The 12,898-nt window shown below is 34.8% G+C and overlaps 2 protein-coding genes across 3 annotated transcripts; both read left to right on the top strand.

Annotated features, from left to right (window-relative positions):
• The first annotated feature begins 4,007 nt into the window (after positions 1–4,007).
• On the top strand, positions 4,008–5,726 carry LOC109186229 (uncharacterized mitochondrial protein AtMg00810-like). The gene is made up of 4 exons (XM_019336156.1): positions 4,008–4,015; positions 4,275–4,438; positions 4,555–4,610; positions 4,758–5,726. The coding sequence occupies exons 1-4, from the start codon at positions 4,008–4,010 to the stop codon at positions 5,724–5,726; spliced, it is 1,197 nt and encodes a 398-aa protein (XP_019191701.1).
• Positions 5,727–6,978: 1,252 nt separating this feature from the next.
• On the top strand, positions 6,979–12,798 carry LOC109186841 (probable lactoylglutathione lyase, chloroplastic). 2 transcript variants are annotated; one of them, XM_019337007.1, is made up of 9 exons: positions 6,980–7,249; positions 8,213–8,417; positions 8,502–8,626; positions 8,780–8,844; positions 9,202–9,414; positions 9,558–9,605; positions 11,869–11,976; positions 12,083–12,223; positions 12,552–12,798. In XM_019337007.1, the coding sequence occupies exons 1-9, from the start codon at positions 7,111–7,113 to the stop codon at positions 12,591–12,593; spliced, it is 1,086 nt and encodes a 361-aa protein (XP_019192552.1). In that variant the 5' UTR covers positions 6,980–7,110; the 3' UTR covers positions 12,594–12,798. The 2 variants fall into 2 exon arrangements, with proteins under 2 accessions (XP_019192551.1, XP_019192552.1); XM_019337006.1 differs by having other exon boundaries at positions 6,979–7,249; positions 8,502–8,844.
• The last annotated feature ends 100 nt before the right edge of the window (positions 12,799–12,898 follow it).

The following is a 12,898-nucleotide window of genomic DNA, read 5'->3' as shown; positions in this document are numbered from 1 at the left end:
AATTATTTTTCAGTATTGTAAATTTAGTCTGTTTATTTCGATTTTTACAATTTTGGTCCTTTAATTATTAAATAAGTTATAAATTCAATTATTTAACTATTTGTCGTAATGTCAAACTCTTTATATTTAGGGTTTTATATATGATGACATATTTGTAATTTCTAATATATACTTTATTTTCTCATAATATCATTCAAACAAAAATAATGTGATGTCTCAACTCTCAAATAGTCGAGATGTTGAATTTACAACTTATTTAACAATTAAAGTTTTAAGTTTATAAAAATTATAGGAGAGACAATAACGAAACAAAAAATTACAATTTTAACACATAATATATATTAAATGAATGATGTATGGCAATATGGCATGTCTCTTTTTCTTTAATTCTATATATCTATTATATTTAATTACTTTGTTCTTATAATAATAACAATAACAACAACAACAACAACAACAACAACAACAACAACAATAATAATAATAATAATATTATTATTATTATTATTATTATTATTATTATTATTATTATTATTATTATTATTATTATTGCTTAAAATTTATGAAGCTAGGGAAGCCAAAATTTGGGCAACCCATAACACACACGTACACCTTTTGGAAAGAATGAAATAACATCATTTTAATTTTGTCTTAATCATCATTAAGTACAAAAAAATGGAAAAAATGAATTGGGAATGTGTAATTTCTCAATACAATGAAGTGGATCCAAGATTCCAAGGAACCAAACATGTGTCGGTGTTGGGAGAATAGGATGAAGGAGAATCATGATGAGATCGATTGATGCATCATATCATATCCCATCATGCATCACATAATTAAAAAGATGAAGATGATGTACTTCAAAATATCACATGGGCATGCTTTTGCAGACTTTACCCTCTGCAGAATATATATATATATATATATATATATATATATATATATATATATATATATATGTTTAATTTTAAATGTAAACCAATGCTATAATATGAACTTGTGTGTACTATTTATGCACCGTTGATTTTGTTCGATCTTGTGACTTATAATGATTTTGATCTAATAAATATACATGTACCAATGCACCACATGCATCACTGCACAATTGTACAACTGCAATACTCCCTCAATCTTGATCGTCTATTCTCACATTTCAAGGGTGCGTGGCGGTTCACAGGTTCACATGATAGCAATGGTTCACACCTGAAACAAACCATTGTCATTGTTGATTTCGCTCGATCTTGTGATTTATAATGATTTTGACCTAGTAAATATATAACACTACACTACTGCACAACTGCACTGGATTCACCATTGTACTATCCCCTGCGTCACTCACCATTAAGTACATATAAATGCATCACAAATTAAAGTGTTTGAAAATGAATAATTAGGTGTGGTGTATTTTTGGTGTGTGGTGCATTTATATATACCTATTGGTACAATTCGCACTGACCACATGAGAAACTTTGTCCGCATTTAATTTATATATATATATATATATATATATATATATATATATATATATATATATATATATATATATGATTGCATGAGTTCAAAACTTTGCTAGCATTCAGTAGTACATTATATTATTGCGATCAAGAAAGATATGAGAATCATCGATCAACTGAGATATGATGTTACGAGTCAATATATCTGCTGTCTAATAAAGTAATAATTTCAATGGTAGACCTCAAGGGTACCCCATGCATGCATGCATAATGCCTGGGTACTGGGTTCAATGCTTTCATCATCATTAATAAACAAAATTTTCACAGTATTATTTAAAAAAAAATATTATTATTTTTCAGTTTTGTATAAAGTAAGCTCATGACAAATAAATTCATAACATAGTTAAATCTACATTAGTAAAAACCTGATATGATATTAGATATGCTTGAAAGAATGATTAGATTGAGTGGTACAATTGTGATAATCAATGGCTCCAACTACTCTCTAAATGATTGTTATATGAATTGTACTTGGAGAACGGTCAATCATAACTCTATAAAAAATTCAACTAAAAGGATAATTAAGGATTTAGCACTTTGCCTAGATGGAATGGCATAATGATTGTAGCAGTTCAATCTCACGTACCCTCACGATTTTAATTACTTTAATCTTACCACAATTATAAATGAAACAAGTGTAAAATGAGCCTATATCAAATAAATACACATGCATTGTTATAGCAACTTAATTTTAAATTAAATGAATAGGAAACCGATTCAATGTAGTACGTTATATATATATGTGTTTGTGTGTGTGTTTTAATAGAACTAGATAATATAACTTTATATGGAGAAGTTATTAGTATTAGTATTTAAGGTAGCTTAGTTGGTAATACATATTTTATAATTCTAAAAGATCAAGGGTTAAAACTTGTTGACTAATTGTAATTTTTTTCAATTTTTATATTAATTATGTGATTTATAATAATGTGTTATGCGTGATAATAATTATTTAAATTGATGAATTACTTGATACAAAATATGTTTTGTAATTCAATTATTAAAAATATTATCTTAGAAGAAAATCTATTTGTTGTGAACTATCTAGTCAATGTAGTCTCGAAGTTTTAATTGTGCTACTTTATCGTATTCAAATTCATCTACAAATACATAGAGTTGATCTAATTAAAATAAAATATTTATAAATATAATATTAATATAGAAGATCTACAATTTATTTGAACGTACTATTTGATATTTTATCTCAAATATTTGTTATTGTGTTTTTTTTTTTTTTTAAATTAAGTTTTCACCTCCACTTAAGTGACTTAAACGATATTTCTGAATCTGCCGTCTAATCTCACTATCACAATAATTATAATCATTTAAAGCTCAAACCAGTTTGGTTAGCGTGAATGACCGTGCACTCTTGTCTCTTAAAAGAAGTTGGGAGCTCAAACCCTTCTTGTACGAAAAAATTAATATGACTAGCACTTTGTTCCTTAATTGCTGCGAACGGGGATTACTATGGTCGGAAAAAACAATCTCCTTAATTGGTATCGAGGGGACTGTGATACTAAAAAGATCAGAACCCATACAAACAAAAGGAGGGAATAAAAAGCAGTGGAAGACTGGAAGTGATAAGATGAGAAAAGGGAGTTGGTTGGTTAGTTGTACTTTTGATGGATAGATGGGATACAATGCATCTTGCTAAGTGACACAAGCTAAGCTAGCAAGCGATACCCACCCACCAAACTGGCATGGAAGCATTATGTCCTGCTTTTCCTTAAGTTTCATAACCCACTATAATGGACTTCCCTGTCGCCCTGTCTTTTTTTTTTTTTTTTTTCTTTTTTAACAAAAACATCTCCCAAAGTTCTATCACCTTATCCAAAAAAATTATCAAATCGGTTCTACACTGCAGCCATACTAATCAAAATCTCTCTCTCTCACATACATATAGTTGATGGAGTAAATATATAAGTGAGATAAATACAACATTATTGTGTGAGAAGTATATATATAAATTGCTTAGAAATGTGATTATAAGCGGGATAAGTGTTTAACAACTTTTTGCTATATATTTTTAATATTACAACAAGTGTTTTTATAGTACAAGTATAGTGGATATAGGTAGTGGTTGAACGGACACAACATTTATTTGATCAATGCTTTTAATTTATCAAGTGACACATGAAATTGGAATTTGGCGTTAGACATGAGTTTCGAGTTTAGGTCATGGATTGATCCGAAACATAGTTGATGGACTAATAAAGTGCTAGTAACATAATGCATGCAATCGTTATGCTGTCCAACGGTGTGCACCATGAACATTTATTTGATCAATGCTTTTAATTTATCAAGTGACACATGAAATTGGAATTTGGCGTTAGACATGAGTTTCGAGTTTAGGTCATGGATTGATCCGAAACATAGTTGATGGACTAATAAAGTGCTAGTAACATAATGCATGCAATCGTTATGCTGTCCAACGGTGTGCACCATGCATGGTGCACACGGTTGCGAACGACGCTGTTTTACTATGGTGGAGTAATGGTGCTGTTAGTGGCACCGTTTAACTTCACCAATCAATTTTTTTTTAAACTCCATCAATCTGAATATATAGTTCATTCCTTCTGAATACACAGACGTAACGAACTGTCATAAGCCAAAACAGAGTACCAGTTATTAGGAGTCTATATTATTAGTTGCTCTCGTTGAACGGTCGTTTAATCGCAAAATTGTTTCTGTTCAGTTTGATTTAGGGGGATAGTATAATCGTCTTCATAAGACGTTTCTGTCTCTTGGGATTAATCATAGGCGTTCGTGTGCTTATACCCACGAGCATAATGGTCAGGTAGAACATAGGTACCGTCATATTGTGGAAACTGGTCTTGCGTTGCTGGCTCAAGCGTCTGTTCCCTCTCGTTATTGGGACTACGCGTTTGAGACAACGGTTTACCTTATTAACAAGATGCCCACGCGTGTGTTGAATGATGACAGTCCTCATTTTCGGCTTCATCGTTCTAATCCCTCTTATTCGTTTTTGCGTGTTTTTGGGTGTCTCTGTTATCTGCTTTTCTGAATGGTAATCTTGCAGAGACAGTCTATATGAAGCAACCTCCGTGGTATGAAGACAAGTCGACTCCGGATCATGTGTGTTTGCTACAACGGTCGTTGTATGGCCTTAAACAAGCTCATCGTGCCTGGTTCACTCGTCTACATTCCTTTTTGGTTTCGGTTGGTTTTACTCCGTCTAAGACTGACGTTTCACTGTTTATCTATACTCGTGATTCTGTGCAGCTTTATTTGATTGTCTATGTAGACGATATTCTGGTAATAGGCTCAGACTTCTCTCGGGTGGTTGGTCTTCTGGTACAGTTGGCTTCTGAGTTCAAGATTCGTGACATTGGTACTCCTTCACTCTTTTTGGGAATTGAGACTGTTCCCTGGCGTGATGGTTTATTGTTGTCTCAGCAGCGGTATATGCAGGATATATTGAAGCGTGCTGGAATGGTCGATTGTAAGCCCCTTGTCACGCCGGTCTCTCTGGTCGCGTCATTGGTTACTTCCACCACTCCCTATGCTGATCCCACGCAGTATAGGAGTCTTACCGGTACCTTGCAGTACTTGACAGTCACGCGTCCGGATCTCTCATTTGCTGTGAATCGGCTTTGTCAGCATATGCATTCCCCTACCACTGAGCACTGGAGTCTGCTCAAGCGGGTCTTACGATATGTAAAGGGCACTTTACATTTTGGCTTGCATATCCGTCGGTCTGTTTCCACTGAGTTGCATGCCTTTTCTGATTCGGATTGGGCTGGTGATCCGGTTGATCGAAAATCTACGAGTAGTTTTGCCATTTTTCTGGGTGGTAATCTTGTGTCGTGGACTTGCCGTAAGCAGAAAACTATGGTGCGATCATCCACTGAGGCTGAGTATAAGGCGCTTGCAGATGTGTCTGTAGAGGTAACTTGGTTGGTTTCATTGATGCGCGAGCTTGGAGTTTGTTTGACTGTGCCTCCGTCTCTGTGGTGTGACAATTTAGGAGCAACATATTTGTGTGCCAACCCGGTATTTCATGCGCGCACGAAGCATGTGGAGATTGACTACCACTTTGTTCGTGACAAGGTTGTCCGGAAGGAGCTTCTCGTCAAATTCATCTCTACTAAGGATCAGATTGCAGATGTTTTTACTAAGGCTCTTCCTGGTCTACGTTTCTCGTTTCTTCGTGGCGAGCTCAACGTTGTCTCGCGTCTACCTTGTGCTTGAGGGGGAGTATTAGGAGTCTATATTATTAGTTCTTCATTTGTATTAGGAGTCGTCTTGTATAGTCTTATATTATCTTGTATGTCTATCATTATCAATATACACAGAACATATTATCCTCATTCCAGTAACTGGTGTGGGTATATAGTTCACTAATTCTGAATAAATTCATTGAAATATTAAGACGCAGTTTATTAGAATTTATGGCTATTCTTGGTCATGTTGCTGGTTTTTATTTTTATTATTATTATTATTTTTTCAATAAATACGGAGTAACCAAATATTTTGATTACAATAATGCAACATGTGAAAACTCAGTATATTAAATGGTAATTCCTTGAAAAAAAACATTTTGATTACTCCACATTTTATACCAGCAACCTACAAGTCTCAAAGTACAAGAAAAGGGGGTAACAAATTGCTTTAAATTGGAATGCAAAACCTGAATTACCTGGTTTTAACACCCACTTAACACCAAAATTAACGGATGACCATTTTGCCTTAAAATTTAATAGTCGGAGGACCATTTTGGGGGCAAATTGTGCTGTGCAAACTGTTCTCTGTTCATAATTACTGAACTATATGTTCATAATTATAAAACTATATATTCATAATTTTTGAATTTCATATTCATAATTATTGAACTCTATGTTCACAATTACAGAACTCTATGTTTATAATTTCTAATGCTCATATTTCCAGTTGTTAAACTCTGTATTCACAAATCACAGAACCATGTTCATAATTTGATAAGTATACAGTTTAGAAATTATGAATCTATAGTACAAATATTATTAATCTTCAGTATATAAATTATGAATCTAATGTATTTAAATTATGAATCTACAGTTTAGAAATTATAGATCTACACTATAGATTTTATGAATCTACAATATAGAAATTATGAATTTATAGTATAGAAATTATGAATTGAAACTGTGTGCACCTTGTGCATGGTGCATACGGTTGCACAACATAACATTCTCCGTTTTGAGTGCAATTAAAAATAAAAAAAATCAATTTGAGAAAATGCTATAGTCGAAGGACAATTTTGGAAATTAACTCTTGATGTAATTAGGAATGGTTTCACGGGCCAAAGGCAAAAATTGGGCCACCAGTCTCACATTGAGGTTGAGTTCAATCTTATTGGACCAAACCCTTTAATGGGATTTTGGTCCGATTTAGGCCCAACAATGTAGAAATGGGCCTCCTCGAACCATCGCAATTACCAAATCTTTTCACCTGTCTCTTCTCTCTTCTCCACACTCTTCACTCCCTCCCATCTTTACACTCTCCACTCATGCAGATTTGGATCTTTCAGTAAGGAATCATCGTCTCAGATTAATCCTCTGTATATATAATATATAGAGACTAGAGAGAGAAAGCGATGGTGAGGATAATACCAATGGCGTCATCGATTCGCCCTTCGCTCTCTTCGCTCAGGTTCTCCGGGAGCTCCCGCTTTGGCGTCTCCCTCTTCTCTCACAATCCTTGCCGGAGACTCACTTCTTTGCATCTCGGCACTGGTATTTTCGTTCTCTCCATTCTCAATTCAATTTCCATCTATCGAAAATCTTTGTTTTTTCTTTGAATTTTAATTGATTTTCCCCGTTTCCGAAGACTAAATTCTCTGTTTCCCCCTAAAATTTTCACCGTACGCTAGTATATCTGTATATGATTGGAATTGTTGTTTTGATAAATCATTTCTATTTTCGAAGACTGTATACACACGTACATATATGTTTAACAACATTCACGGTAGAATTGTTTTTTTTTTTTTTTTTTGTTTGTTTGTTTTTGTTTAAAATTAAAAATAAAATAAAAAGAGATTAGGCTGCTTTTTTAATGTATGAATAGGGGTCCTTTATTTTTATTCTTATTTATTTATTTTTGTTGATTACATGAGCATTTAAAATGAATTGCAATTGATAAAGGAAATTTCTTCATTTGGGGTTTAAGTATTGAGTAACTGTGTTTAAAAAATGGATTATTCATGCATTTTCTGCAAATGCATGATTTAGCATCCATTTGGCCAGAGTTTCCTTGCAACATGTGTTTGTGTGTGTATTTTAAATTGGTGGTTAAATTTTCAATATTGTTCCCCCTCCCCCCTCACAAGTGAAATTTAGGGTGGGAAGGTGGCATGTTAGGAAGATTCATTAGAAGATTACATATAAGAATATTGATGTGAGCTTCGCCCGTCTTAGTGATGGAAAGTTCAAACCCACTACTTGGGGCAACTAAGATTTTAAGATTGCTCAAGGCCAGCTTTCCATTTCTGGATTTTCAGATTTTGCTTGACTATTCTGTTTATCATGGTAGAGCTAGTTTGAGACTTGAGTTTCTATTCTGTTATTTTATTGTGACAAGTGAATAGACTTAAGAAAACTCAGAAGTTCACCTCATTTACTGGAATTTTTTGAGTTTGGCAAAATGTTGGTTTGTTTGGTTTGTTTTGCACTTACTTTGTAGTATTGGTGATCCTCCAGCTGTTCCACAGTTGCAATCTTTTGGCCTTAAAGCTACTTACTTGCTACGAGAAAGGGGAAGCAGAATGGCAGTGACTGCAGCTGGAAACATTGCAAATGCAAACACTACTACTACCCATGAAAATGTCTTAGAGTGGGTAAAACAAGACAAGAGAAGAATGCTTCACGTTGTTTACCGGGTTGGAGACTTAGACAGGACAATAAAGTATACATCATATGCATCATTATTTCGCTTTTCTTTTGTGAACTTGCAAGTGATACTTGTCTTGATATTCTAATTGGACTGCAGGTTCTATACTGAATGCCTAGGGATGAAACTTTTGAGAAAACGTGACATACCTGAGGAAAGATATACAAATGCCTTTCTTGGATATGGACCAGAAGATTCTCACTTTGTTATTGAGCTTACATACAGTAAGGAATCCTCTATCTTCGTGATTTACTCCCTTTATAATATTTTGGAGCATCTACACCAGATGCTTGAATTTGAATTAATTTCATTCCTTAAATCCTTATACGAGCCTTGTCTTTTATCACCTTCTTGTGGTTGTTTAATGGTGCTGCCAGATTATGGGGTTGACAAATATGATATTGGATCTGGTTTCGGCCATTTTGGGATTGCTGTTGAGGATGTAAGTTTGCATTCTATATTATTTGCAAAATAAATATTACATAAACATGGGAATCTTGATTTTTGTGCCTTTTTTTTTGGGCGGGGGACCCAATTTAATTTCTAAGTTCCTTACTTGTACATGCCCTAGCACTATTTAGACTCACTCAACAATGTGTTTGTGCATATTTTCTGTTGCTGAAGACCATTCCTTCCATGATTCTGTCTTGATTCAATCATTTTCTGCACCTTTTGGAATACTTTATCTTCTTCCATCATGAGCATTCATTTTATCCTGGATATATTTATTTAACTTCCTTTGCTATGAGCATTCATTTTAATCTCAACATGTTTATTAACTGATGATTGGCTTGGGTAGGTTGCAAAGACTGTGGATCTCGTAAAGGCTAAGGGTGGCAAAGTAACCAGGGAACCTGGTCCTGTCAAAGGTGGCAGTACGGTTATTGCTTTTGTTGAGGACCCTGATGGTTACAAATTTGAACTTTTGGAGAGAGGTCCTACACCTGAGCCACTGTGTCAAGTAATGCTTCGAGTTGGAGATCTTGATCGTGCCATTAAATTTTATGAGAAGGTAGAGACATATGAGAATATGTCCCTTCTCTACCTCTTAGTTTCATGATCTATCATATTTATAATGCTTTCTCAGTTGCAGGCTTATTTGGACCTCTAAAATTTTCCTGTATAAATTCTAATTGTATAGCATTCATATTTTAGGCTTTTGGTATGGAACTTCTGCGCACACGTGATAATCCTGAATACAAGGTATGTCCAAATTGAATATTGACAGGAAAAATTGATAGTGCCGAGGGTATATGAGTCGAAGTCAGAAATTTCTTTTGTAATGCCTTGCCTTCCTTTATTCTTTATTTTCATTCTTGCCATTGTGTCCTTTAGTATATTGTCTTTGATTCTTTGTTTTTGGTAGATAACTGTGCTTGAGAGAGAGAGAGAGTTGGGAGTGTAGTTTGCACTTTTGCTTTCCCTACAGACTAATGATAATTCTCCTTAATATCTAAAACCATTTCTAAAAGATTTAACAGATCCTGTTTATATTGTTCATAACAGTAATGATGCCCAAGAATGTTGAAAATTAAGTATACTGCACTTCATCCTGCTTTTCTTATTTCATTTCCAACCAAATTTTTTAGTATGATGTCCTTTTAAGTCAATTCAATTGGTTGTTCAAGAATAGTATCATTTCCATGTTTGGTCCTCAACTATAAAAGGAAAAAAGAAATTCATGACTTGAACTTTAGTCAACTTGTTAGATTTTTAGTCAGATTTGGATGTGATAATCAAACAGGACCAGTTTTGGGGGCTATCTTTGTCAATGCTTTCCTTCCCTCACCATTGGCACCAACAAGCTCACTAGGAAAAAAGAAAAAACCCCATCAAACTCCCCTGTATATAAGCCTCTAATTTCACTTCTCTCTCCTTCCCAATGTATTCATTGCACCACCATTCTCCAATGTGCCACCACCTCGGCACCTCCATATTAGCTCCTATATCTAGCTTTTGTCAATTTCCTAAACAAAAGTTACTTCACACTGTTTTTTGTTTTTGTTTAAAAGAACTTGATAAGAGAAATAGCAAACTTGTTAAAACTTAAAAGCGCTCGCTTTTGCGCTTAGGCAAGCGACGAGGTATCGCTCTGCCTAGGCAAGGCGCAACTATTTGAGAAAGCGTGCGCCTGAGAGCGCTTTCCGGCGAGGTGACGAAGCTGTGAAGCGGCGAAAAGCGACGCTTAACCATACAGAGTGCAAGTCAATGTTCAAAAAAAATTTAACGAAACAAAATTCTAGCTAACCGTAACCCCCTAAGTAGCGAAAAAACCTTTTGCCTCACCCCCATATCTCCGTCCTTTGCTCACCCGCTCACCCCCTTCGTCCATCACTGCTTTCTTCCTCGACCAGCATCACCGTCCTCTGCTCACCCGCTCACTCCCTTCGTCCATAACTGCTTTCTTCCTTGACCAGCTTCATCGTTGCCTCGCTGTCGCCTGTTAGCCGAACTCAGAATTGCGAAGTAAATCGCAGCTGCTTCTCACTCTTTTTTTTATTTTTTTTCTATGTTGAAGAAGATGACTGACTTCTAAGGTTAAAATGTTAAATAGGAATAGAGTTGGAGTCTTGGTTGGACACCTGGCAGCAGTAGTTTGCACTTCACAGTTCACTATACACATTATTTATTTATTTTATTTTATTTTGAAAACACTGTACACGTTTTGATTTTTTTCCCATATTTTTATTAAATTAAAATTTGAAATTGTTATAATTAAAATCGTAAATTTCCATTTACATTTAATTCAATCAAGTTTTATTATATTATCGAATTATAAGTTTATGAGATTATCAATTTATTACTATTTATATTATCTTTGCATTACTATTTGACTATATATTTATTTTTTTTATAAAGCGTCGCTTTATGTGAAATCACATAAAGCGACGCTTCGCTTTAAAGTGAAGCCCGGGCTCATCGCTTCGGTGCACTTTTTTGCTTTAATAAGTTTGAGAAATAGAGGAAAACAGAAATGAAATGCTACTAAACTACCCTGAAGGTTTAAGAAACCAGGACAGAGGAGATGGAGGTGGACGACAGATATATAAATAGAGAAGAAGATGGGAAGAAAATAATTATTGGTTGGTAGAGAAGAAGATACAAAAAGGAGAGGCTTGTTATGAATTGACTAGAAAGCCCTTGAGCCCTTGCCACACTACTGGCTTGTGACCATTTTCTGTCCATATCTAACCAAAAGCCTAAAGACAGGACTAATGCCGTCCAAGTCATCAAAGATCAATAACTGCATCTAGTTTTTCTAATTTTTCTTTCATTGCAATTGATAATTTGGACATCCAGCATATTTCTAAAACAGTTTTTGCTAAATTCCATTTATAATTCCAGCTTGCACTCATAATGGCAATTTATAGACAGATAAGACTTCATTTTTTCCATAATAAGGCATAAATTTCTTTGGTAGTCAAGATTGTCATATCTGAGACTTTTACTGTTGTCATCTGTGCAGTATACAATAGCAATGATGGGCTATGGTCCTGAAGATAAGAGTGCAGTCATGGAGTTGACTTACAATTATGGTGTTGCAGAATATGACAAGGGAAATGCCTATGCACAGGTAACACTTCAATGAAGTCTAGTACCTGTTAGATAAATCTTTTTGCCACAAGATGATATCATATCTTAAATATCACAAGCTAACTTCATGATTCGTCTCTTAACAGATGGCAATAGGCACTGATGATGTTTACAAAACAGCAGAAGCAATAAAACTCTGTGGTGGAAAGATTACCAGGGAACCAGGACCACTGCCTGGTATCAACACTAAAATAGTAGCTTGTGTTGATCCTGATGGTTGGAAAACGGTATGTTCTTCCCTTATGACTACTTGTTAGTTGTTACCCGCCACTCAAAATTTCTACAATTATTTATTTATTCCCCCCCCCCACCCCCCCCCCACCCCCCCTATTTTTGTTAAAATCTTTCAAAGTTCTTTAAGATCTGCAAATTGTGTTGGTATTGAAGATAGGGGACCTTACATGTTGGGATTGAATTCATGTGAATCTCTGAACATATTTAATGTTCTTCCAAAATCCCCTGAAAACCAGAAATAATTTTTGATTGATCAGTTGATATAATCCTTGATAAAGAAGGCATTCACGACTTGGCTCATTGGTTACTCTGGCCTTGCAGGTTTTTGTTGATAATGTAGATTTTGTGAAGGAATTGGAGTAAGTAGATGTCATAAATGAAGACCTTCATGCCATGAGCATTGAATTCTGATTTTGTGGATAGACCGAGCATAGAAACCTGCAACTTTCTTCAACATTGTAGATGCATTAGTTTTTGTATTACTTGAAACTATATTGTTGCCAGTCAAAAGTATTATGTACTCAACAACTCAAGTTGGAAAGTAGAATGGCAATGGCTCTTGCTGACATTTCCCATATTGTATTATACCCGCAGTTGATTGTTTAGTGAAGCTTCCACGATTCCAGGCCCTATGGCCTATTCTACTTAGATGCTAAATTGTACAACTG

The sequence above is a fragment of the Ipomoea nil genome, unplaced genomic scaffold (genome assembly GCF_001879475.1).
Source record: "Ipomoea nil cultivar Tokyo-kokei standard unplaced genomic scaffold, Asagao_1.1 scaffold1407, whole genome shotgun sequence".
Taxonomy (NCBI): domain Eukaryota; kingdom Viridiplantae; phylum Streptophyta; class Magnoliopsida; order Solanales; family Convolvulaceae; genus Ipomoea; species Ipomoea nil.
This window is presented reverse-complemented; position numbering and strand designations above follow the sequence as displayed.

Bases quoted from the DNA above. Each gene is read 5' to 3' on its own strand.
- LOC109186229 (XM_019336156.1), top strand. The intron at 4,439-4,554 runs GTGTGTTGAATG...GTAATCTTGCAG, and splicing joins TATTAACAAGATGCCCACGC to AGACAGTCTATATGAAGCAA. The intron at 4,611-4,757 runs GTGTGTTTGCTA...GATTCTGTGCAG, and splicing joins ACAAGTCGACTCCGGATCAT to CTTTATTTGATTGTCTATGT.
- LOC109186841 (XM_019337006.1), top strand. From the start codon at position 7,111: ATGGTGAGGATAATACCAATGGCGTCATCGATTCGCCCTTCGCTCTCT. The intron at 8,845-9,201 runs GTAAGTTTGCAT...TGGCTTGGGTAG, and splicing joins TTGGGATTGCTGTTGAGGAT to GTTGCAAAGACTGTGGATCT. The intron at 11,977-12,082 runs GTAACACTTCAA...GTCTCTTAACAG, and splicing joins AGGGAAATGCCTATGCACAG to ATGGCAATAGGCACTGATGA.